General features: G+C 38.4%; 1 protein-coding gene across 2 annotated transcripts in view; it reads right to left on the bottom strand.

Moving 5' to 3' along the window:
• Positions 1-23,846, bottom strand: part of Trap1 (TNF receptor associated protein 1) — a 41,320-nt gene extending 17,474 nt beyond the window's left edge. For both annotated transcript variants that reach the window (XM_070087794.1, XM_070087795.1), the window contains exons 1-8: positions 23,687-23,846; positions 20,866-21,074; positions 19,280-19,453; positions 18,488-18,651; positions 11,588-11,697; positions 6,251-6,487; positions 5,802-5,915; positions 2,033-2,218 (exon numbers count right to left, since the gene is read on the bottom strand). In XM_070087794.1, coding sequence (XP_069943895.1) covers positions 2,033-2,218; positions 5,802-5,915; positions 6,251-6,487; positions 11,588-11,697; positions 18,488-18,651; positions 19,280-19,453; positions 20,866-21,074; positions 23,687-23,801 — 1,309 coding nt within the window. In that variant the 5' untranslated portion in view covers positions 23,802-23,846. The remainder of the gene's footprint in view (positions 1-2,032; positions 2,219-5,801; positions 5,916-6,250; positions 6,488-11,587; positions 11,698-18,487; positions 18,652-19,279; positions 19,454-20,865; positions 21,075-23,686) is intronic.
• Positions 23,847-25,007: the final 1,161 nt, after the last annotated feature.

The raw sequence follows: 25,007 nt of genomic DNA, 5'->3' as shown, positions 1-25,007 counted from the left end.
AGTGAATGTTTTCAGATACTTGGGAGTTGACGTGTCGGCGGATGGATTTATGAAGGATGAGGTTAATCATAGAATTGATGAGGGAAAAAAGGTGAGTGGTGCATTGAGGTATATGTGGAGTCAAAAAATGTTATCTATGGAGACAAAGAAGGGAATGTATGTAAGTATAGTAGTACCAACACTCTTATATGGATGTGAAGCTTGGGTGGTAAATGCAGCAGCGAGGAGACGGTTGGAGGCAGTGGAGATGTCCTGTCTAAGGGCAATGTGTGGTGTAAATATTATGCAGAAAATTCGGTGTGTGGAAATTAGGAGAAGGTGTGGAGTTAATAAAAGCATTAGTCAGAGGGCAGAAGAGGGGTTGTTGAGGTGGTTTGGTCATTTAGAGAGAATGGATCAAAGTAGAATGACATGGAAAGCATATAAATCTATAGGGGAAGGAAAGAGGGGTAGGGGTCGTCCTCGAAAGGGTTGGAAAGAGGGGGTAAAGGAGGTTTTGTGGGCGAGGGGCTTGGACTTCCAGCAAGCGTGCATGAGCGTGTTAGATAGGAGTGAATGGAGATGAATGATACTTGGGACCTGACGATCTGTTGGAGTGTGAGCAGGGTAATATTTAGTGAAGGGATTCAGGGAAACCGGTTATTTTCATATAGTCGGACTTGAGTCCTGGAAATGGGAAGTACAATGCCTGCACTTTAAAGGAGGGGTTTGGGATATTGGCAGTTTGGAGGGATGTGTTGTGTATCTTTATACATATATGCTTCTAAGCTGTTGTATTCTGAGCACCTCTGCAAAAGCAGTGATAATGTGTGAGTGTGGTGAAAGTGTTGAATGATGATGAAAGTATTTTCTTTTTGGGGATTTTCTTTCTTTTTTGGGTCACCCTGCCTCGGTGGGAGACGACCGACTTGTTGAAAAAAAAAAAAAAAAAAAAAAAAAAAAAAAAAAAAATAATTAAGTTTATTCAGGTATACACAAATACAGTTACATAGAATTATCATACATAGCAGCATATGTGTAGAGAACCTAGGCTATCTCATTGAAACTTGGGCAATGTATGATGGAAAGATGCTTCTTAACATACAACAAAAATAAAGAAGACAGACGATAAATATGGGAGTTCACTTCTCGGCCATTAGCTGCCCCTTTGCAGTATATTTTCGTATGGTTTTTATGGTTGTATTCTCATTTTTTTGGACTCATTTGATAGAATGGAAGATATATTACAGAAATAGACATGATTTTGATTGCCTTCATGATGAAAAGCACCTTGAAATTGAGCTCAAAGTAGCGGAAATGTTTCATTTTTTAACTTTGTGTAAGTCAAGTTGGTTAATTTTATTAAGTGTATTCTAACCTAACCACTCTGTAATCAGGCAAACTCAGTAATCCGGCTCACTACAGGTCCCAATGATGCCGGATTTGTGATGGAGGACCTGTACTGCAAAAAGTGGTGAATAAATTATGTTATACACAGATGTCCATTCAGCAAAAAATGCTAAATAACTGAAGCATCTAAATTTAGGAGTTTGCATGTCCCAAGAAAACTAGTTAACCCTTAAACTGTCCAAACGTAGATCTACATTTGCTCGCGTAGCGCTCTGAACGTAGATCTACGTTTTTTTACATTGTTGTTTATGGAGAAAATCAAGGTCGGAGCGCTACGCGTGCAAACGTAGCTCTATGTTTGGGCAGTTTAAGGGTTAAATGTAAAAGGAAGGTGAAAAATTTAAACACACTGTATATACAGAAGCTCAGATTCATAAAGAAAATAGCTATTACAGTATATTCTTATAGTTTAATAAATATTTCTAATGTTGGTTTTATATATGTTGATTTTATATAGCATGAAATAAAAAATATATTGTGATAACTGAATACATTCTATAAAGCAAGAGAGAGAAATATTATACTTTCCACTGATCCCCTATCTACAATGATTCAAATGTCCTAAAATAAAAGGAATAGTTACTGAATATTAGCATAAAACCATAAAATATTTATCAAAAGCCCTAAATTTACATTAGCATACCTTCCTTAATGAATATTCCATAATCCATGAAGAATTTGGTATAACTTTCATTATCTTTACGCGATTTGTCAAAGAGGAAGCGAATTACACGATTTTGAATGACAGTACGTAGTTTGCGAATCAATGCTGAGTCCTGAAGTAATTCTCGACTTAGATTGAGAGGAATGTCTTCACTGTCCACAACACCTGAAATATTAACAACAAAAATTAAATACAAGTCACTTATGAAAGTACAATACTACTGTGCAGAGAAATTTTTATTCATAAATGGTTGTACATGTATACATATTTATAATTGCTACTTGGGAGCTTAAAGTCATCAATTGAAGATATGGTATAGAGGGCAGGAGCCATTGTTTGCTTTAGATATTATTTACAAGATGTATTCAGAGTTTATTGCAATTTTCAATGATGAATGCCAGAACTTCAGCTAGTGCTCAGCTTTTGCTAATTTAGTGAAAATGAAATTCTTAATGCATAAATCCAGTCTGCTATGTAATGTAATTTTTCTGTATTACACATGAACAGGCTGTATTATGAGATGCACACTATTTTTGTCACTAATTCTTTTAAATGATTGAGAACAGTTGATCTCACTGAAGAGATTACCCATAAAAAGCTTCTTTTTGAATATGGTGAGAGATTATCTACACACAAAAGATTAATGATGATTTAGCACACATTGTATTGGGGGAGGTGGGTGGTTGATGCGAGACACCAGGTTCAAACAAATGTACAATAGTACAATATTATATTACATTCATTTAGAAGACCTAAACCCATGGATATAAGTTCCATATCCTCTCAAACATTTACAGAGAATAGATTCAGCAGCAAATGTTATGTAATACAGTGGATGTAAGCATCAAATGCAGAAACAAATTCAGAAAGTGCTTGGTCCTTGCCCATTCTGGTACAGTGGATCCCCGACATTCGATGGCATCGACATTCGATAAATCCAACATTCGATGCATTTTAACGCAAAAATTTCGCCTCGACATTCGATACGATTCGTACGAGACGTGTCCACATGTGGCCTGAACTGCCCCGTGTGTGCCAGTGTTTACAAGCCAGCCAGTGTGCGCGCATCTAAGGATACATTCGGTACATTCCATATTATCTATATTATCAGTGTTTGGTGCTTGTTTCTGCAAAATAAGTCACCATGGGCCCCAAGAAAGCTTCTAGTGCCAAGCCTTCGAGAAAAAAGGCACTAATGACTATTGAAATGAAGAAAGAGATAACTGCAAAGTATGAAAGTAGAGTGTGTGTGTCGGAGCTGGCCAGGTTGTATAGTAAACCTTAATCAACCATCTCTACTATAGTGAGCAGGAAAACGGCAATCAAGGAAGCTGTTGTTGCAAAAGGTGCAACTTTGTTTTCGAAACAGAGATCGCTAGTGTTAGAAGATGTTGAGAGACTGTTAATGGTGTGGATAAATAAAAAACAGATAGCAGGAGATAGCATCTCTCAAGCAATCATTTGTGAAAAGGCTAGGCAGTTGCATGATGATTTGGTAAAGAAATTGCCTGCAACTAGTGGTGATGTGAGTGAATTTAAGGCCAGCAAAGGTTGGTTTGAAAGATTTAAGAATCGCAGTGGCATACACAGTGTGGTAAGGCATGGTGAGGCTGCCAGTTTGGACCACAAAGCGGCTGATTTTTTTTTTTTTTTTTTTTTAACAAGTCGGCCGTCTCCCACCGAGGCAGGGTGACCCAAAAAGAAAGAAAATCCCAAAAAAAGAAAATACTTTCATCATTCAACACTTTCACCTCACTCACACATAATCACTGTTTTTGCAGAGGTGCTCAGAACACAACAATTTAGAAGCATATACATACAAAGATACACAACATATCCCTCCAAACTACTAATATCCCAAAATCCCTCCTTTAGAGTGCGGGCATTGTACTTTCCATTTCCAGGACTCAAGTCCGGCTATATAAAAATAACCAGTTTTCCTGAATCCCTTTATTAAATATTACCCTGAAAAATATATGCATGAATTCAAGGAGTACATAGAGGCTGAAGGATTGAAACCTGAACAAGTGTTTAATTGTGACAAAACAGGCCTGTTTTGGAAGAAATTGCCAAGCAGGACCTACATTACTCACGAGGAAAAGGCACTCCCAGGACATAAGCCTATGAAAGACAGGCTTACTCTTCTGATGTGTGCCAATGCTAGTGGTGATTGCAAAGTGAAGCCTTTATTGGTGTATCACTCAGAAACTCCCAGAGCGTTCAGGCAAAAGAATATCCTCAAGGCTAATTTGTGTGTGCTGTGGAGGGCAAACAGTAAAGAATGGGTCACTAGGGGCTTTTTCTATGACTGGTTACACCATGCATTTGCCCCCAATGTGAAAAATTACCTAATTGAAAAGAAAAAAGACCTTAAGTGCCTCCTGGTATTAGACAATGCCCCTGGTCATCCTACAGACTTGACAGAGTGACTTTCTGGGGACATGAGCTTCATTAAGGTCAAGTTTTTTGCCTCCTAATACCACTCCTCTCCTGCAGCCCATGGACCAGCAGGTCATTTCCAACTTCAAGAAACTGTACACAAAATCTGTTTCAAAAGTGCTTTGTAGTGACCACAGAAACTCAACTGACTCTAAAAGAGTTTTGGAAGGATCACTTTAATATCCTCAATTGTATAAACCTTATAGGTAAGGCTTGGGAGGAAGTGACTAAGTGGACCTTGAACTCTGCTTGGAAAAAACTGTGGCCAGAATGTGTAGACAAAAGGGATTTTGAAGGGTTTGAGGCTAACCACGAGAATCCTATGCCAGTTGAGGAATCCATTGTTACATTGGGGAAGTCCTTGGGGTTGAAGGTTAGTGGGGAGGATGTGGAAGAGTTGGAGGAGGACAATGAAGAATTAACCACTAATGAGCTGCTAGATCATCTTCAACAGCAAGAGGCCAGACCTGAGGAAACTGCTTCGGAGGAGGGGATAGAGAAATTGAAGAAGTTGCCTACTTCAAAGATTAAGGAAATGTGTGCAATGTGGCTTAAAGTGCAAACCTTTTTTGATAACAATCACCCTAACACAGCTATTGCAAGCCGTGCTGGTGACTATTACTTTATGAAAGTCATAAAGGAACGAGAGGTACAGGCCTCTATGGACAGCTATGTTGTGCGAAAGAAGTCCAGTGACTCTCAAGCTGGTCCTAGTGGCATTAAAAGAAGAAGGGAAGTAACCCCGGAAAAGGACTTGCTACCTCAAGTCCTAATGGAAGGGGATTCCCCTTCTAAACACTAATACCATCAACACTCTCCCCTCCTCCCATCCCATCAATCATCACCAGATCTTCATTAATGGTAAGTGTCAATTATTCTATTGTTATTAATCTATTGCTACTGTTGTTACTGTAATTATTCTATTGCATTAAACTTAATATTTCATGTGGTAAAAAAAATTTTTTCATACTTTTGGGTGTCTTGCACGGATTAATTTGATTTCCATTATTTCTTATGGGGAAAATTAATTCGACTTTCGATATTTTCGACATTCGATAGCTCTCAGGAACGGATTAGTATCGAATGTCGAGGGTCCACTGTATATGATTTTATTCCACTTTAATATCATTGTTATTTGTATCATTACAACACAAAAGGATGCACTGACTGGCTCTCCTAAACTTTTCAAATAAGTTAATATTCCAGACGTACAATTTTTTTTTTTTACACACTGGCCATCTCCCACTCAGGTAACATGACCTGAAAAAGAAACTTTCACCAACATTCACACTATCATTGTTTTGCATACCTTTCAAGAACCTTAGCCACTTAGGAACAACGTTCTCTGCTTTATTCATGATGAGAACACGGCGGCAGTAGAGGGATACACTACTCTCTGCATCACGATTCAGGTCAAATAAACCTAAAAAATCAAAATAAATTCATGTAATGAAAATTGCATTCATCAAAAAAGTCTAGCCAAGTAATTGAAGAAACTGTGAAGAAATATTAGTGATCCAATACAATTATATTGGCAAAAAGTACTGTAGAGGTTTAATACAACAGAGTACAACAAAAGACTTAGCTGGATAATAATATACATGTATCAGAAAACAGTACTGTAGGGATTCAATACAACATACAATGACAGTAAAAGGGGTTCAGTATAACATACAATGACAAACGTTATTACAGGGTACAATACAACATTCTCTTTCATGTGAGAAAACAAATTTTCCTAAGAGCCTCACTACACACCTGGTTTACCCTCAGGAATGTATAAGACACATCGAAGATCAATGGGAGCATCAGTGCGATAATGAAGAACGAAGCGTGGTTTGTCGTATGCTGAGCCCACATAGCGGTAGAATTCATCGTGTTGATCAGGAGACACTTCTTTGGGATCCATAAGCCAGATGGGTTTAATGTTATTAGCTTGCTCGCCATTCACCTCAACAGGAGACCCTACGAAGCTGCTGTACTTTTTTATGACATCTGCAGAATATATTATATTTATTTTTCATGGGAAAATGCTAAAACTCTAAAGGGGTCATACAATACCAGGGAAATAGGAGACAACCAGACTTGATTTAAGGAAGAAAGTAGCTTCAATTCCTTGGATCAGAAGCCCTACACCTTGAAGGGTCACATAATATAAATGAATATAATTATCAAGTATTAGCTGTATATAAAATTCATCACAGCCACATTATCTGAAGTAACAAATTATTTTATTTACTTTGCAAAGCTGCCAAAAATGGTATGTACTGTGCTTCTCTCTCTCTCTCTCTCTATATTTTTTTTTTTTTCAACAAGTCAGCCGTCTCCCACCGAGGCAGGGTGACCCAAAAAAGAAAGAAAATCCCCAAAAAGAAAATACTTTCATCATCATTCAACACTTTCACCACACTCACACATTATCACTGTTTTTGCAGAGGTGCTCAGAATACAACAGTTTAGAAGCATATTCGTATAAAGATACACAACATATCCCTCCAAACTGCCAATATCCCAAACCCCTCCTTTAAAGTGCAGGCATTGTACTTCCCATTTCCAGGACTCAAGTCCGACTATATGAAAATAACCGGTTTCCCTGAATCCCTTCACTAAATATTACCCTGCTCACACTCCAACAAATCGTCAGGTCCCAAGTACCATTCGTCTCCATTCACTCCTATCTAACACGCTCACGCACGCTTGCTGGAAGTCCAAGCCCCTGGCCCACAAAACCTCCTTTACCCCCTCTCTCCAACCCTTTCGAGGACGACCCCTACCCCGCCTTCCTTCCCCTATAGATTTATATGCTTTCCATGTCATTCTACTTTGATCCATTCTCTCTAAATGACCAAACCACCTCAACAACCCCTCTTCTATCCTCTGACTAATACTTTTATTAACTCCACACCTTTTCCTAATTTCCACACTCCGAATTTTCTGCATAATATTTACACCACACATTGCCCTTAGACAGGACATCTCCACTGCCTCCAACCGTCTCCTCGCTGCTGCATCTACCACCCAAGCTTCACACCCATATAAGAGTGTTGGTACTACTATACTTTCATACATTCCCTTCTTTGCCTTCATAGATAACGTTTTTTGACTCCACATATACCTCAACGCACCACTCACCTTTTTTTCCCTCATCAATTCTATGATTAACCTCATCCTTCATAAATCCATCCGCCGACACGTCAACTCCCAAGTATCTGAAAACATTCACTTCTTCCATACTCCTCCTCCCCAATTTGATATCCAATTTTTCTTTATCTAAATCATTTGATACCCTCATCACCTTAATCTTTTCTATGTTCACTTTCAACTTTCTACCTTTACAAACATTCCCAAACTCATCCACTAACCTTTGCAATTTTTCTTTAGAATCTCCCATAAGCACAGTATCATCAGCAAATAGTAACTGTGTCAATTCCCATTTTGAATTTGATTCCCCATAATTTAATCCCACCCCTCTCCCGAACACCCTAGCATTTACTTATTTTACAACCCCATCTATAAATATATTAAACAACCATGGTGACATTACACATCCCTGTCTAAGACCTACTTTTACCGGGAAGTAATCTCCTTCTAAGTAATCTCTCTCTATATATATATTCACCTATACTTTAAAAAATCAGGATTCAAAATCCACCGATCCCAAGTTCCAAGGAAAGTGCTACGACCAAGCCAAAATAGAAAAATAAAGAAAAACATGAAAGAGATTCCAGGAGCAAGGGGCTAGTAACCCCTTCTCCTGTATACTGTACATTAATAAAGTTGGAAAGAGAGCCAAAGCAGTCATAGTACTAGGAGGAGAGAGAGCACAATTCTGTAGTACCCACAGTCAGTGGCCAGGCTTCAAACACCTTTTATTGTACAGCAATACACGAATGAAAGAGACTGCCTGCACATGTTAAAGCCAGTCATAGCATGAACCAGTTCAAGAAGAGCACCAAAAGGTGCCTAATGAATGTAGCGATGGAAAGAAAGGAGAATGATTTTTTTTTTTTTTAGCTAACACACATGTAAATATAAATAACCCATTTTACCTTATTCCTAGTATATCTCCTTTATAGTATAAGATATTATCTTCTTTATAGTATAATAAGATATTATCTCCTTTATAGTATAATAAGATATTATCTCCCTTATAGTATAATAATAAGGTATTAAAAGAACCCTAATGGAAAGTCACTCTGACTTTTTTGGGTTATCTTAGGTTCTCTACACATATGTTGCTATGTATGATAATCTATGTAATTGTATTTGTGTATACCTGAATAAACTTATTTATTCTTTTTGAGCCACCCTGCTTCAGTGGGATACGGCAGGTTTGTTGGAAGAAAGATGAAAGAGATTTCATTCTTTCTTCCTGTAACTACTGCTTTAAGCCACATCCTCCAAGCTTTTCACTGGGTTTAATTTACACCACTTCCCATACACATAAAGTTGCTATTGCAGCATGCAGATTAAGGATGTGACTTTTGAAGAATAGCTGAAAACACAATACGTATAGTAATACCTGACTTACGAGTTTAATTTGTTCCTTGACCAAGCTCGTAACTCAATTTGCTTGTACGTACAGTGGAACCTTGACTTACGAGTGTCCCAACGTATGAGTTTTTTGAGATACGAGCCGTCGCTTGGTCGATTTTCTGCTCTGAGTTACGAACCAGCTCCCCCCGTTTCCCCCCCAACCCAAAACCTGCTCATCTCACTTGTTTATCTATGATTTCATGCTTTAATCCCATGGAAATCATCCTCTTTTTCTTCTCAGCACTGTCCTATACACTTACTTTCTTAGAACCCATGCTTAGAAAAATGAAATTTGGCCAAATGACCGTAAAAAATGTAAGCAAAGCATGAGAGATACTCCCATGCCGAGGTAAACAGTGCACTGAGTTGGTGGCATTCTGAAGCTCTCATTATTATTATTATTATTATTATTATTATTATTATTATTATTATTATTATTACATAATAATACATATTTATAATACAGTAATAACGAGTGAGCTTCAGTTCCCTAAATTAATAATAATAACAATTATATTAATAATGTAATAATAATAATAATAATAATAATAATACATACATACATAATACGTAAAAATAATTCAGAATGCTGCCACATGTTAATGCAGCTGATGGCAAAACATCCGGTAAGGAGTCCACATGTTTACATCGCCATAGGAGCATTTCTCTCGTGCTTGCTTGCATTTTTTAAGTCATTTGGCCAAATTTCTTTTTTCTAACCATGGGTCCTAAGAAAATAAATGTTAAGGACAGTGCTGAGAAGAAAAAGAGAATGATATCTATGGGATTAAAGCAAATGGAGACGAATGGTTTTTAATACTTGACGTGCTGTTGGAGTGTGAGCAAAGTAACATTTATGAAGGGGTTCAGGGAAACCGGCAGGCCGGACTTGAGTCTTGGAGATGGGAAGTACAGTGCCTGCACTCTGAAGGAGGGGTGTTAATGTTGCAGTTTAAAAACTGTAGTGTAAAGCACCCTTCTGGCAAGACAGTGATGGAGTGAATGATGGTGAAAGTTTTTCTTTTTCGGGCCACCCTGCCTTGGTGGGAATCGGCCAGTGTGATAATAAATAATAATAAAAAAATAAAGCAATATGCATCAGATAAGTTCAGCAATCAAACAAAACAAATTGCATCATCACTCATCATATTATGGCTTGTTTTATTCATTCTAGAGTATATATCATGTTTCTCTGTTAATTATATTGTTTGTTGTGTCATATTAGATGAATTATGATAGATAAATAAGCCGTCGAGTTGTTATATTGAAATATTTTGTCCTGCCGCTGGGATGGATTAATGGCATTTCATTTAATTTAAATGAGGAAAATTGATTTGATATACAAGCAAATTGAGTTACAAGCTAGATCACAGAACAGATTAAACTCGTAAGTCAAGGTTCCACTGTATATCAAATCAATTTTCCTCACTGAAATTAATTATAAGAGAAAATGGAATGTTTGTGAGGCTAATTGCACTAGATCACTAGTTTCATAAGGAAAACACTGAAACGAAAGTGATTTTCTTCTGTTTTTCTATGATTTCATGCTTTAATTCAATGGATATCATCATCCTCTTCTTCTCAGCACTTTCCTTTGCACTTGCTTTCTTAGCACCCATGGTTAGAAAAAAGAAATTTGGCAAAATAACTGCACAAAAAGCACAAAACGCAGGGATGCTGGGTGGATGTTGTGGAGTTCGCTGTGCCAACTAGTGGCGGCGTATCTGAAGCTCATTCATAACTTGGATTTGGGCTTGCAACTCAAAGCAAAAAAAATCAACTGAGTGACAGCTCGTAACTCTGAAAACTCATAAGTTGGGGCACTCATAAGTTAAGGTATCACTGTATACAGTAGGGCCCTGCTTTTTGGCATTTCGCCTTACGGCGATCTCAAATTACGACCAAAATTTTCTATACAGCAAGCGGTCTTTCAAATACAGCACGTGCCACCTGGTTTGTTTACATTCTCCATGAGCATATCTCTCTATTATGTAATAATTTTCACTCTTGGGCACATCAAATGTCTTATTTTAAGTCAATATAGACATTTTCATTAATCCATCTATGATATTTTCTTCAAAATTATATAAGAAACACGTTACATATAATATAAACATTTTATGTTTATATACTATGGAGGTGTGGTAGCCGGGCGGAGGAAAACATTACATCACTCCCCTTAATACATAACGCTTTTGTTTACAATTCTCGGCTGAATTATTCATTACTTCTCCCTTTGTTTATGATGGCATCTAAAGGTAGTTGTTAGAAACTAAAAAAAAAAAAAAAAAAAAAAAAAAAAAAAAAAAAAAAAAAAAAAAAAAAAAAAAAAAAAAGACATGCAATAACAAAGTATTGTGACTACAACTTTCAAAGAAAAATAGGGTGATTAAGATCATGTGCAGAATAAATTGAGGAGCCAATGAGAATGTGATAATAAAGAACACAGGGAAGATATGACATTTTCATTTATTTCCTTCATGAAAATGCTTCAGAGAAACTACTGAAATCTTCCAATCTACTACCTCAATTGAAAACAAGACATTTTATCAACAGTACCTTTAATAGTTTGCTCATTTGCAAACTCTCGGTTATCAGTTTTAAGATGACAAACAATCTTGGTCCCTGGCTCAACACCTTCACACTCCTCTATGGTATATTTCCCACACCTGTCAAACGAATTGAAATTGTGAAAATCTGTTTGAACAAAAGCCTATGAACTCTTACTTTGAATACTACAGATGGCAATAAATGTCATAAAACAATTTTGCTAAGGAATATGTAGCAGCCATTTCACTGAAACATGTTGCAAAAGAGTAAGGTTATGAGGATAAAAAGATTAGGTGATGAAAGATTGGATATCAGATTGGAGGGAGAGAGTATGGAGGAGGTGAATGTATTCAGATATTTGGGAGTGGACGTGTCAGCGGATGGGTCTATGAAAGATGAGGTGAATCACAGAACTGATGAGGGGAAAAGGGTGAGTGGTGCACTTAGGAGTCTGTGGAGACAAAGAACTTTGTCCTTGGAGGCAAAGAGGGGAATGTATGAGAGTATAGTTTTACCAACGCTCTTATATGGGTGTGAAGCATGGGTGATGAATGTTGCAGCGAGGAGAAAGCTGGAGGCAGTGGAGATGTCATGTCTGAGGGCAATGTGTGGTGTGAATATAATGCAGAGAATTCGTAGTTTGGAAGTTAGGAGGAGGTGCGGGATTACCAAAACTGTTGTCCAGAGGGCTGAGGAAGGGTTGTTGAGGTGGTTCGGACATGTAGAGAGAATGGAGAGAAACAGTGACTTCAAGAGTGTATCAGTCTGTAGTGGAAGGAAGGCGGGGTAGGGGTCGGCCTAGGAAAGGTTGGAGGGAGGGGGTAAAGGAGGTTTTGTGTGCAAGGGGCTTGGACTTCCAGCAGGCATGCGTGAGCATGTTTGATAGGAGTGAATGGAGACAAATGGTTTTTAATACTTGACGTGCTGTTGGAGTGTGAGCAAAGTAACATTTATGAAGGGGTTCAGGGAAACCGGCAGGCCGGACTTGAGTCCTGGAGATGGGAAGTACAGTGCCTGCACTCTGAAGGAGGGGTGTTAATGTTGCAGTTTAAAAACTGTAGTGTAAAGCACCCTTCTGGCAAGACAGTGATGGAGTGAATGATGGTGAAAGTTTTTCTTTTTCGGGCCACCCTGCCTTGGTGGGAATCGGCCAGTGTGATAATAAAATAAAATAATAATAAATAATGTTGCAAAAACCCTAAGTCTTTAAGGGATGATCCACAATATTTTACAATAGAATGAGCAGCATTATCTTAGAGCAGGCTTGCACATTCACTAGAGCTTTCTGATTGAGAAACTGCTCACAGCTTCATGTTAATTGAATAATGATTGTAGGATCATCATAACTTCTGTCAACACCCTAAACACTTAACTTAGGAGGATATTTCATTGAAGATGGAGACAGCCAATAAATAACATGGAACAGCATAAAACTTTTTTGTGTGCAAGGTCAAAAGGCCCCCATTCTGACATTCTTATTAACTTGGGCAGAATTTTAAAATATACAGTGGACCCCCGCATAACGATTACCTCCAAATGTGACCAATTATGTAAGTGTATTTATGTAAGTGCATTTGTACGTGTATGTTTGGCAGTCTGAAATGGACTAATCTACTTCACAATATTTCTTATGGGAACAAATTCGGTCAGTACTGGCACCTGAACATACTTCTGGAGTGAAAAAATATCGTTAACCGGGGGTCCACTGTATATTATGAAGACTATGTTAAGGTTGAAAAAAAAGTTGAAAAACCACCTGTTACTGCTAGGGAGAAAAAAAAAAAAACAGCAAAATTTATTCAGAATGGGGAGAAAGAGTACCTTATTTACTGAGCAATTCCTCCACAACCATATTTCTATGTGTGATAAAAACCACTTTTTTACTTTATTAATTTATAAAACCATCTTTCTTTCTTTCTTTCAACACACCGGCCGTATCCCACCAAGGCAGGGTGGCCCAAAAGGAAAAAACGAAAGTTTCTCCTTTTACATTTAGTAATATATACAGGAGAAGGGGTTACTAGCCCCTTGCTCCCGGCATTTTAGTCGCCTCATAAAACACACATGCCTTACGGAGAAAGAATTCTGTTCCACTTCCCCATGGAGGTAAGAGGAAATAAACAAGAACAAGAACTAGAAAGAAAATAGAAGAAAACCCAGAGGGGTGTGTGTATACATATGCTTGTACATGTACGTGTAGTGTGGCCTAAGTGCAAGTAGAAGTAGCAAGACGTGCCTGAAATCTTGCATGTTTATGAGGCAGACAAGACACCAGCAATCCTACCATCATGTAAAGCAATTACAGACTTTCGTTGTGCACTCACTTGGCAGGACGGTAGTACCTCCCTGGGCGGTTGCTGTTTACCAACCTAATATCTAGGATAAAACCATCTATTACTAAATATTCTAAATGTTTTTCACTGCCACATATATGGCAGTGAGGAGCTGTTAAATGTCAATGAAGAGAGGAAGACAATAATTTCATGCATTAGGCAGAAGTATATCTTTTAAGAGTGAAGAAGAGCCAGATGTGTGTGTGTGATTGATGTGAGGTGCCTCAGACAGTGGGAAGAATGGAGGTAGAGCAGCTGGGATTGATGGGATCAAGACAAAAGCATTAAAAGCAGGTGGGTATACAGTTTTGGAAAGGCTGGTGCATTTGTTCAATAAATATATGAAGGGGAGAAAAGGTACCTTGGGATTGGAAGAGAGAATGCATAATTCATTTATATAAAGGAAAAAGGATAAAAAAGTGTAAAAATTATGGGGGGAGGGGAACAGCCTGTGGAGAATACCAGGTAAAGTGTATAGAAGAGTTATTGCTGAAAGAATTAAAGGTAAGACAGACAGAGAGCAGAATTGCAGGTGAATAAGGAAGTTTGAGGAAGAGCAGGGGATGTGTAGACCAAGTGTTTACATTGAAGCAAATAAGTGAACAATATTTAGATAAAGGTAAGTTTTCATTGCATTTATGGATTTAGAAAAGGCAAATGACAAAGTGGATACGAGAACAATGTGGCAGATGTTGCAGGTGTATGAATAGGTGGTAGGTTACCTAAAGCAGTTAAAGAGGGTTTTATGAGGATAGTGGGACTCAGGTTAGGGCATGTAGCAGAGGGTTATTATTTTCCAGTAAAAGTAGGACTTTGACAGGGATGCATGATGTCACCATGGTTATTTAACATACTTACAGATGGGGGTTGTGAAAGAAGATAATACTAGGGTGTTAGGGATAGGTGAGAGATTAAAATATAAAGTATCTAGTACAAAATGGGAATTGTCACAGTTGCTTTTTGCCAAAGACACAATGCTCTTGAAGGATTCTGAAAAGAAGCTGCAAAGACTGGTAGACGAATTTGGTAGGGTGTGTAAAAGAAGGAAATTAAAAGTAAACATAGGAAATACGTACTAAGGTGATGAGGGGTAACAAAAAATTCAAATATTAGTTTGAAAAAAAAAAAAAAAAAAAAAAAAAGAGTATGGAGGGAGTGAGTGTTCAAATGTTTCGGAGTGGACTTGTTGGCAGACAGGTCTATGAAAGATAAGGTGAACCACACAATTGACAATGGTAGAATGGTGGGTGGTGCACTGAGGCATCTGTGGAAACAAAGAAAGTTATCCATGAAGGCAAAAAGGCGAATGTATCAGAGTACAGTGGACCCTCGGATAACGGCATTAATCCGTTCCAAAGAGCTTGCCTTTAACTGATTTTGACATTATCCGAATTAATTTTCCCCATAAGAAATAATGGAAATCCAATTAATCCGTTCAACACCAAAAAGTATTAAACAAAATTTTTTTTACATGAAATATACATTTCCCTACACAGAAAACAATGAGACATGCAGAATAAACAATATTTAAATGACACTTGCCTTTATTGAGGATTTATTGATGAGTGATGAGATGGGAGGAGGGCAGAGGATGGAGGAGTTTACAGTTATTTGGAAGGGAAATCCCCTTCCATAAAGACTTTAGGTAACAAGTCCTTTTCTGGGGTTACCTCCCTTTGTTTTTTAATGCCACTGTTTTGTAAGCACATTTGCACCTTTCGCAACAACAGCTTCCTTGATTGCCTTTTTGTTGGCAAAGATAGTAGTGATGGTTGAATGGGGTTTGTTATATAACCTGACCAACTCGGAGACACGCACTCCACTTTCGTACTTTGTGATCTCTTTTTTTAATTCAACAGTATTTCTCACCCTCTTTGCCACAGGGCTGGCACTAAAAGCTTTCTTTGGGCCCATGGTGGTTTATTTAGCAGTTACAAGCACTAAAAACAATGGAATAATGCAAAATATATCGCATGTATGTGTGGAATTGTCCTCACTGGCTTGTAAACAATGGCACACTACCTGTACATGGAGTGGACAGGCGGCCATGGAGGGCTCAGGCTGCACGGACACGTTCGGGACGAATGCCTTTAATAGAGTTCTTGGGCGTTAGCCGAGCCAATATTTTGCTGCAAAAACGTGCTGCTATCCGATTTTGCCATTAGCCGATGCCACCTTTATCCAAGGGTCCACTGTATAGCAATACCAACATCCTTATATAGAGTAAGCATAGGTTTTAAACTTTGCAGCAAGGACGAGGAACACAGTGGAACTGTTATGTCTGAGAGCAATATGCAATGTGAATATTATGCAGAGAATTCATGCTTTGGAGATAAGAAAGTGCAAGTGTTACTAAAAGTACTATCATCCAGAGGGTTGAGGAGGGGTTATTAAGGTGGTTAGGTTATTTAGAGAGGATGGAACAAAATAGGATGACTTAGAGAGAGTATAAATCTGTAATAAAGGAAAGGAGGGATTATCCTAGGAAAGGTTAGAGGGAAGGGGAAAAGGTTTTGTATGCGAGGGGCTTGGACATCCAACAGGTGTATGAGAGTGGAGAAGAGTGGTTCTTATGACATGACGTGCTGTTGGAGTGTGCGCATGGTAACACTTATGAAGGAATTCAGGGAAACCGGTTAGCCAGACTTGAGTCCCGAGGGTGGGACATACAGTGACTGTACTCTGAAGGAGGGTGTGGGGATATTGCAGTTTAGAGGGTCATCTGAGCTGTAATGTCAATGCACTTTTGGCAACATGGTGATAGAGTGAATAATGGTGAAAGTTTTTTCCTTTTTTGGGTCAAACTACCTCAGTAGACGATGGTTGGTGTAAAAAAATCACTAATTTGTCATTGCTGCTATATACTTGAATTTTTTTTTAACACATCAACCATTTCCCACCGAGGCAGGGTGACCCAAAAAGAAAGAAAAACCCAAGAAAGAAAAAACTTTCAACATGATTCAACACTTTCACCATCACTTGTATATAATCACTGTCTTTGCAGAGGTGCTGATACAACAGCTTAGATGTCCCTCCAAACTGCCAATATCTCAAACCCCTCTTGAAGTGCAGGCATTGTACTTCCCATTTCCAAGACTCAAGTCTAGCTAACCGGTTTTCCTGAATCTCTTCACAAAATATTACCCTGCTCACACTCCAACAGCTCATCAGGTCCCAAAAACCATTCGTCTCCATTTACTCCTAGCACGCTCATGCATGCTTGCTGAAAGTCCAAGTCCCTCGCTCACAAAACCTCCTTTACCCCCTCCCTGCTTGAAATGTGGTTATTTAATAGAAGCCATGTATTACAAAAACACCAATTGGTTTTTTACATTAGGTGTTAGTAATATAAAAGTTCGGGATACATAAATACACATTAAAATAAATTAATCTTTAATATAAAAATCAATCTTTGGTCTAGGAGGTATTTAAAATATATATACATGTTACAATAATAAATTATGATTAGCATTTTACTAAAATAATAAATAATAATTCGTGACCCTACACAGGGTACAACTCTCTTGATACTCCTGTGTCACTATATATCTATGCTAAAATAATAAATTAAATAACATTTAAAATAATAAATTACAATCAACTGCATTTCTCACGACACTTATCCGAGTTGTGACGCTCTTTCTCCACCGTGTCACTTGACACCCTTTTCTCCGTGTAATACACACTTTCGCAACCGTGTCACACTTGACACCCTTGTCTCTGCGTCACACTACCCGCATAGCGTCTTTGTCGAGGCCAGTCACATGACACTATTCAAAGTACACTACAACCAGGCCATCTTCAGTGTCACACGACACCCTTTTCTTCTCAGTGTTCCACTACGGTCCTGTAGCATATCTCAGTGTTCCACTCCATCATACTTGCTTAAGTGTCACACTACGGTCCTAGCCCAGTTCAGTGTAACACTCCAACCTTTTCTTCATGTAATGTCCCACTAAACAGCATCCGATGACTCCAGCCCACAGTTGACCAGCGTAGGCGGTGAGTCTGCAGACATCACCGGTAGTCCTGTAAATACTCTCTAAGGCCGGTAGAAGTACACCGTAAGATGGTCTGGTGAGTACTATCTACCGCCTTCAAGACCAGTTGACACACCGCAAGGTGGTCCGATGCAGCACACACTATGTTGCAAGCTCACTGAATGCGGCCGTCAAATAACTGAGGCCAACAGACTCAGTGAGCTGCGGTGAGTGCTTCTTCTAAAATCAGTAGAAGCCAGTAGAATACTCTACTGCCAGTAGATGTGTACCATTAGGTGTTCAGGTACCTACTGCTTCTAAGGCCAGTAGATGTGTACCATTAGGTGTTCAGGTACCTAATGCTTAGATGCATACCGTGAGGTGTTCAGGTACTTAATGCTTCTAAAGCCAGTAGATGTGTACCGTGAGGTGTTCAGGTACATAATGCTCTAAGGCCAGCTCAGCAGTCCCCACAATGGGTTTGATGACGTACCCAATGGTACTGCCGGCCGGCAGGTTAACTATTTAACCGCTAGTTTGGCAGGGGGCCGTAACACCATGTCTATACAACAAGGTCATACTATGTCAATACTTACCCATCTGATGACCAGCAATATCCAATGCTACCAGGTAAACGCGACTTTGTGTAGACATCAACTCGTTCTGCGACCATAAAAGCAGAATAAAAGCCAACACCAAACTGGCCAATAATACTCTGTGGATCTGCAGTGCCACCTTCCTGTAGTTGCTGAATGAAGGCCTACAAAAATAATTCAAATAAGCTGTATTTTAATAACTCTGAAATAACCACTTATTGTAATTACCTTTTCATCCCAAGAAGGTGGCCACTTTCTTGGTATGAATAACTATCCTAGTTTTTAGAAAAATAAAAATCTTTGGTAAATAAAACTTAAAATTAAGGGTCTATAAATTTTTAGATATAATGATGTCAAGTGTACCAGCTCCCTTGTTGTACTGTACTATTACTCTTATTTTTTAATAAACTGACATGAAAGAATATTGAATAACCTGTAACATGCAGATAAATTAAATAAGGTCGAGCCATGGCATATCAAAATTTAGTCTGGTATTCTGCTCATTATAACTTCATTTGTTACCTGAACATCTGCCCCTAACCTCCCTCACTATGTGTATTTCCAACTGTATACCTTTTAAGTATATAAATACTTGCTTTACTTATTTCAAATCAATGATTTCCATGATCTCACATTTGCAACTGATACAAGTGTATAGTAAACTTCAGGCTTTTACCTTTACCTCATAGTTATTATAAAAAGCAATAGCTCCTAAGCTTTATACATAAAGCATATGTAAATAAACAAAGCACAACCACACTATTACTAAGAACACAACCATGGGCATCTCACCTTTGAGCCTGAGCGGGCAATGGTACCCAAATTGTCTATCAGTTCTTCTTTGGTCATACCAATACCAGAATCTTGAATGATTAGTGTTTTATCATACTTGTCTGTGGTGATGTGGATTTTCATGTCAGCCTCGGAGGAATCTAGTTCTCTTCCTTGCAGGGCAAAATAGCGGGCCTGTTTATGAAAGAGACATGTAGTGTATTTGCATTTTTAATATAAAACTTGATTCTCTCTTCAGTTACACATTTCAATTTTCAGAAGACAAATTCAGTTTAGTAGGTAGTAGGTTGGTAAACAACAACTGCTCAGGGGGTACTACAGTCCTGCCAAGTGAGTGTAAAACAGAAGCCTGTAATTGTTTTACATGATGGTAGGATTGCTGGTGTCTTTTTTCTGTCTCATAAACATGCAAGATTTCAGGTATGGCTTGCTACTTCTAATTAGGTTACACTACACTTGCATGTACAAGCATATATATACACACACCCCTCTGGGTTTTCTTCTATTTTCTTACTAGTTCTTGTTCTTGTTTATTTCCTCTTATCTCCATGGGGAAGTAGAACAGAATTCTTCCTCTGTCAGCCATGTGTGTTGTAAGAGGCAACAAACATCCCAGGAGCAAGGGGCTAGTAACCCCTTCTCCTGTATACATTACTAAGGTTAAAAAGAGAAACTTTTGTTTTTCTTTTTGGGCCACAATGCCTCAGTGGGATACAACCGGTTTGTTGAAAGAAGTTCAGTTTGGGCTACTGACATGAACAAAGTGTATTATTTCAACATAAGATTTAAAGTATGTTATCAAATCCTAAAGTACAGTACAGGGGTACCTCGGGATACGAACAGCTCAAATCTCGAACAATTATGTAAGTGCTTTTGTAAGTGTATTTTTGGGGGTCCGAAACAGATTAATCTAATTTACATTATTCCTCATGGGAACAAATTCGTTCGGTATCGGCACTTTAAACAGCCTTCTGGAATGAATTAATTTCTTATCCCAAGGTACCACTGTATATTTGTTTTTATACTGTATGTCACAAAGTAAAATACATTATTAACTGCAGTAGTTATATGCCAATAACTTTCATCTTATTTACTGATCTAGGACAATCTACCTAACTTAACAATTTTTCAACAGTGTGGCTAGAATGACAAGAGCCTGCACAAGCAATAGCAAAATCTTCTATAAATAACAAACATTGTTGTGAGCTCCTCTCTTCTATGTGCAGGTTATTTGTGTAAAATCTTCTATATATAAAAATTACCAAATATGCAAAAGAACACAATCACATAACACACACACACATCAGCCAATGACTTGCCAGCACAGGTCACATAAATACAACCATGAAGTTTATCCTGTCCAAGCTAATTCAACTGATAAAAGTGGCTTCCTACCCCAACTTGATGATTAATCACCACAATACTATCTAGGCTTATGGCATATCAAGTGATCCCTGTTTACTACAGTATAACTAAAAATTATTGACGTCTATGGCTCTATCATAAAGTGCTGTAGCATCTAAATATGGCACTAAGAAAACAATTGCTGCATAATTGTGATAAAAAAATCCTGAGAAATTTCTTACCTTCTCAATAGCATCTGAAGCATTGGATATCAGCTCTCTGACAAACACTTCCTTCTCAGAGTAGAGGGACTTTGCTACAATATCCAAAAGCATGCGAGTCTCAGCCTGGAACTCGTATGCATCAGGTTCACTGGTCTTGGCTGCTTCCTGAAGTAATCGGGAAGCGGTGTGGATGCTTCGGCATGCAGCAATTCTGCATCCATATTGACCTGCATTGAAATTCATTTTATTACTATGCAAACACACACACACAGTGTTCACATAATGTCACAGACTAAATGTGACAGTAACCGATAGCCAAGCATTTGCAGCGATCCATAAGTCACAATAAATCAGCATAAAGAACATTTGAAGGATAATATTGCACATTTCTACTATTACTAAATGAAGATTTATAAAGTACACAGGTGAAATGTTGACAAATATATACACATATAGATCTGTATCTCTCAGCATTCATATGCTAAAATTTACTTTAGTCCCTAGTTTGGGAGTGGACTAGTCTTGACAGTGATGAATAGGTTAAACAGAACTTCAATGACCATATGAATAGTTGATAAGCCTTTTGCTGTGTATTTTTAGTTATTATTTGGCTATGTCATACTCCAAATATAATGTACAAGTATTCATTGCACAAATTGTTATTTTGGAAGATAGTAAAATTGTACATTCACTTTGGTTGCACAGCATATCTGGTCTAATGAACACTTATTAATTAGTTGTCATAAGTCTGACCAAATGTAAACAGATGCACAAATGCATATATACCTATGGTGGGGTAAGGTTAGGTTACGTTAGGCTATTTTAGGTCTGGTTAGGTGGGTTTCATTAGGTTTGGATACTTTTTTTTTTACTATTTGTGCAACAAAATATCTCAATTATAAAACAAAACTATAATTAATGGATGAAATGCAACAGGGAGCAGTCATCTATTATCATCGTTTCCTTTGGGGTCCTTAACAGCAGTGTCACAAAGGTGTGGCATGATCACCGGCTTTTCAAATTACCAACATCAGTAAATCTGTTGCCTGCAACAGGTTCTGAGACTTGTTAATTAGCAGCCTTGAGCTATCCAACAAAATTTAGATTTAGTTTAGATTATGTTAAGTTAATGTTGCCAATAGTGCTACTAAATTTACACATGACAAAAACTCTTTGCTAGTAGGAAAATATAAAACTTATCTAAATGACTGGCATCCTGGTAATGTCAGTGAGACCACACAGGCATTACACCCCAAAAATTAATCATTTAAATATAATATACATATATAAAGTCAGGGCATACAGAATAAAATAAGTAATAGCAATGCTAAACAAAACTCAAACATCAGCCCAAGTACGTACAATATTACTGTGACGAGAGATATTTTGTTCGAATTTTTAACCCTGGAGGGTTAGCCACCCAGGGTAACCCAAGAAAGTCGGTGCATTATCAATATCAAGAACTGTGTCTTATTTCCACTGGGGTCCTTCAATCTTGTCCCCCCAATATGCAACCCACATCATTCCACTAACACCCAGGTAGCTCAATTGCTAGCACACTCAGCTCCCACATTGAGGTCCTGCGGTAAATCCCCGGTATGGCTGGAAAACATTAAGACATGTTTCCATGAGACACCTGCTATACGTGTTCACCCATCAGTAAAATGAGTACCTGGGTGTTAGTCAACTGGTGTGGGTCATATCCTGGGACAAAATTGGTCTAATTTGCCAGAAATACTCTGGAATAACCCAGTAATGCCAATCAATACAAATTAATTCCACTGGGGTCCTTTTTAGGTGTTCCTCCTAGAGGCAGCCCACAACTCAACTAACTCCCAGGTATCTATGCCTACGAAGAGGAATAGGAGGCATTTAGGTCTGATCCAAGGAAGTGTAAGGAAGCTTCAATTCCCTGGATCAAGAGCCTTTCACCTGTCTTGAAGATGAGACATGATTTTGTTTGGATTTTTAACGCTGGAGGGTTAGCCACCCAGGATAACCCAAGAAAGGCAGTACGTCATTGAGGACTGTCTGTCTTACTTCCATTAGGGTCTTCAATCTTGTACCCCAGGATGCGACCCACACCAGTTGACTAATACACAGGTACCTACTTGCTTGCTAAGTGAACGGGACAACAGGTGTAAGGAAACATGCCCAATATTTCCACCCTTGCCGGAGATTGAATCACAGACAGTGTGTGAAGCGAGAGCGTTACCTACCAGGCCACGGGCCACCCTGGCCTGGTAGGCAAAGCTACCAGGATTTAAACCCCATTAGTGGTTAATGGGGTTTAAACCCTATCGACTACACTAGGGGCTATTAATGCTGCATGGTAACCCTTTTCACCACCAGACAAGAATATTTTTAATCCCTAAAACAGAAATTTAAGTAAATTCTCAGCACATAAATGCTGTGAGAAATAAAACCCCCACAGACCATCAAGGTCCCCAATGGAAATGTCACTGCCTTTTTCGGGGGGGGGAGGGTTATGCTAGGTAATTTACACTATGTAAGATAATTGCGCACGTATATACCTGCACCTAAATAAACTAACATATACGGTATATATCCCATGAAGTTATTATTATAATCAAGGGGGAAGCGCTAAACTCGTAGGATTATATAGCGCCCGTGGGGGGGGGGGGATGGAAGGTATTCAGGGTTAATTCAGGGAACTGGAGCATAGATCCAGTTCCCTAGATCAAGAGCCCCTCACCAGCATCAAGGAACCTCCCTTGAGTGGCCTCCCATGAAGCACAATCTGAACCACAACGATGCTATCACCTCCCTCGTTTATCATTGTTAATATATACCTCATAGCAAAGACAAAATGGCTTACCTGCAGCATATCTTCTTGACGAAGAGGCTGCAGCTCGCAGGTTGTACAATAAGGTTGTAGGAAGCGTCTGTCTTAATATTAGCAGCCTTGTGAGTAGTGTTGGAGGAAGAGCCATGTTAGTCAGGCTGCAGACGACGTCCTTCTTGCTGCACACATCATTAATTACACTTTTATACCTAAATATATATATAAATCTTTATTTACCGTGAAAATAGGTTGGCAAATATTATTTTATAATGGTGGTGACTTAAACAAAAAAGCCTCGAGTTATAAATTGGTTGTAAGTCATTTCGACTTTTTTTTTTTTTAGGTGACCTACGTAATTTACACAATGTATGATAGTTGTACTTATGTGTATCTATGTCTAAATAAACTTATGTACTTATTCTCGCAATTATATTCATGGGAGAGGCAGTCAGTTTTATGCAAGAAGAGGAAGAATGTGTCCAGTTGGTCCTTAAATCCTATTCTGTTATCCTAGGTTGCTTTCTGCGAAAATAAATGAGTAAAAATTTAAACTTGTGTTGGACCTGAATAAAAACTTATCCGTAGCTCGAGTGTGTAACCGACTTCTACTTAAAACCTCCCCTCAAGGAAGGTTCCTTGATGTTGGTGAGGGGCTCTTGATTTAGGGAATTGGATCTGTGCTCCAGTTCCCCGAATTAAGCCTGAATGCCTTCCACATCCCCCCCCAGGCGTTGTATAATCCCCGGGTTTAGCGCTTCCCCCTTGATTATAATAATAATAATAATAATAATAATAATAATAATAATACTTAAAACCGCACATTATCAAAATAAAAAAAAAGAAGCGCTAAACCCACTAGGGTCATACAGCTAACACTGCATGCTAAATAAATTGTTTAGCACTTCCATCAATATACAAAGCCAGCAAGGCAGTAAAAGTGTCTTAACAAATTAAGAAAAATTTGGCACCATCACTGAAGAGGCATCCATACACAGAAGCGGCGGAATTTTATCTTGGACATTTCAGTGGCATCCAGCTCCTCCTTGATTTTCGTGCATTTATCATTTTCTTAGTTGATTGCTGTATAGTCCTTGTGGTTTAGCGCTTCTTTTTGATTATAATAATAATCTTAGTTGATTATATTCTACTTCCTACTCTTCCAAACTTCGAAATGTTATAGATAAAGGTGTTTTCACAATACACTGTATCTAACTGGTATAATAAAAAAAAATGAAAATCTAAACCTTATTCCACGTCCACAATGAATTACTCATAATTTTCCCCTCAAGGAAGGTTCCTTGACGCTAGGGAGGGGCTCTTGATCTAGGGAATTGGATCTGTGCTCCAGTTCCCT

Source organism: Cherax quadricarinatus, chromosome 23 (genome assembly GCF_038502225.1).
Source record: "Cherax quadricarinatus isolate ZL_2023a chromosome 23, ASM3850222v1, whole genome shotgun sequence".
Lineage (NCBI taxonomy): Eukaryota > Metazoa > Arthropoda > Malacostraca > Decapoda > Parastacidae > Cherax > Cherax quadricarinatus.
This window is presented reverse-complemented; position numbering and strand designations above follow the sequence as displayed.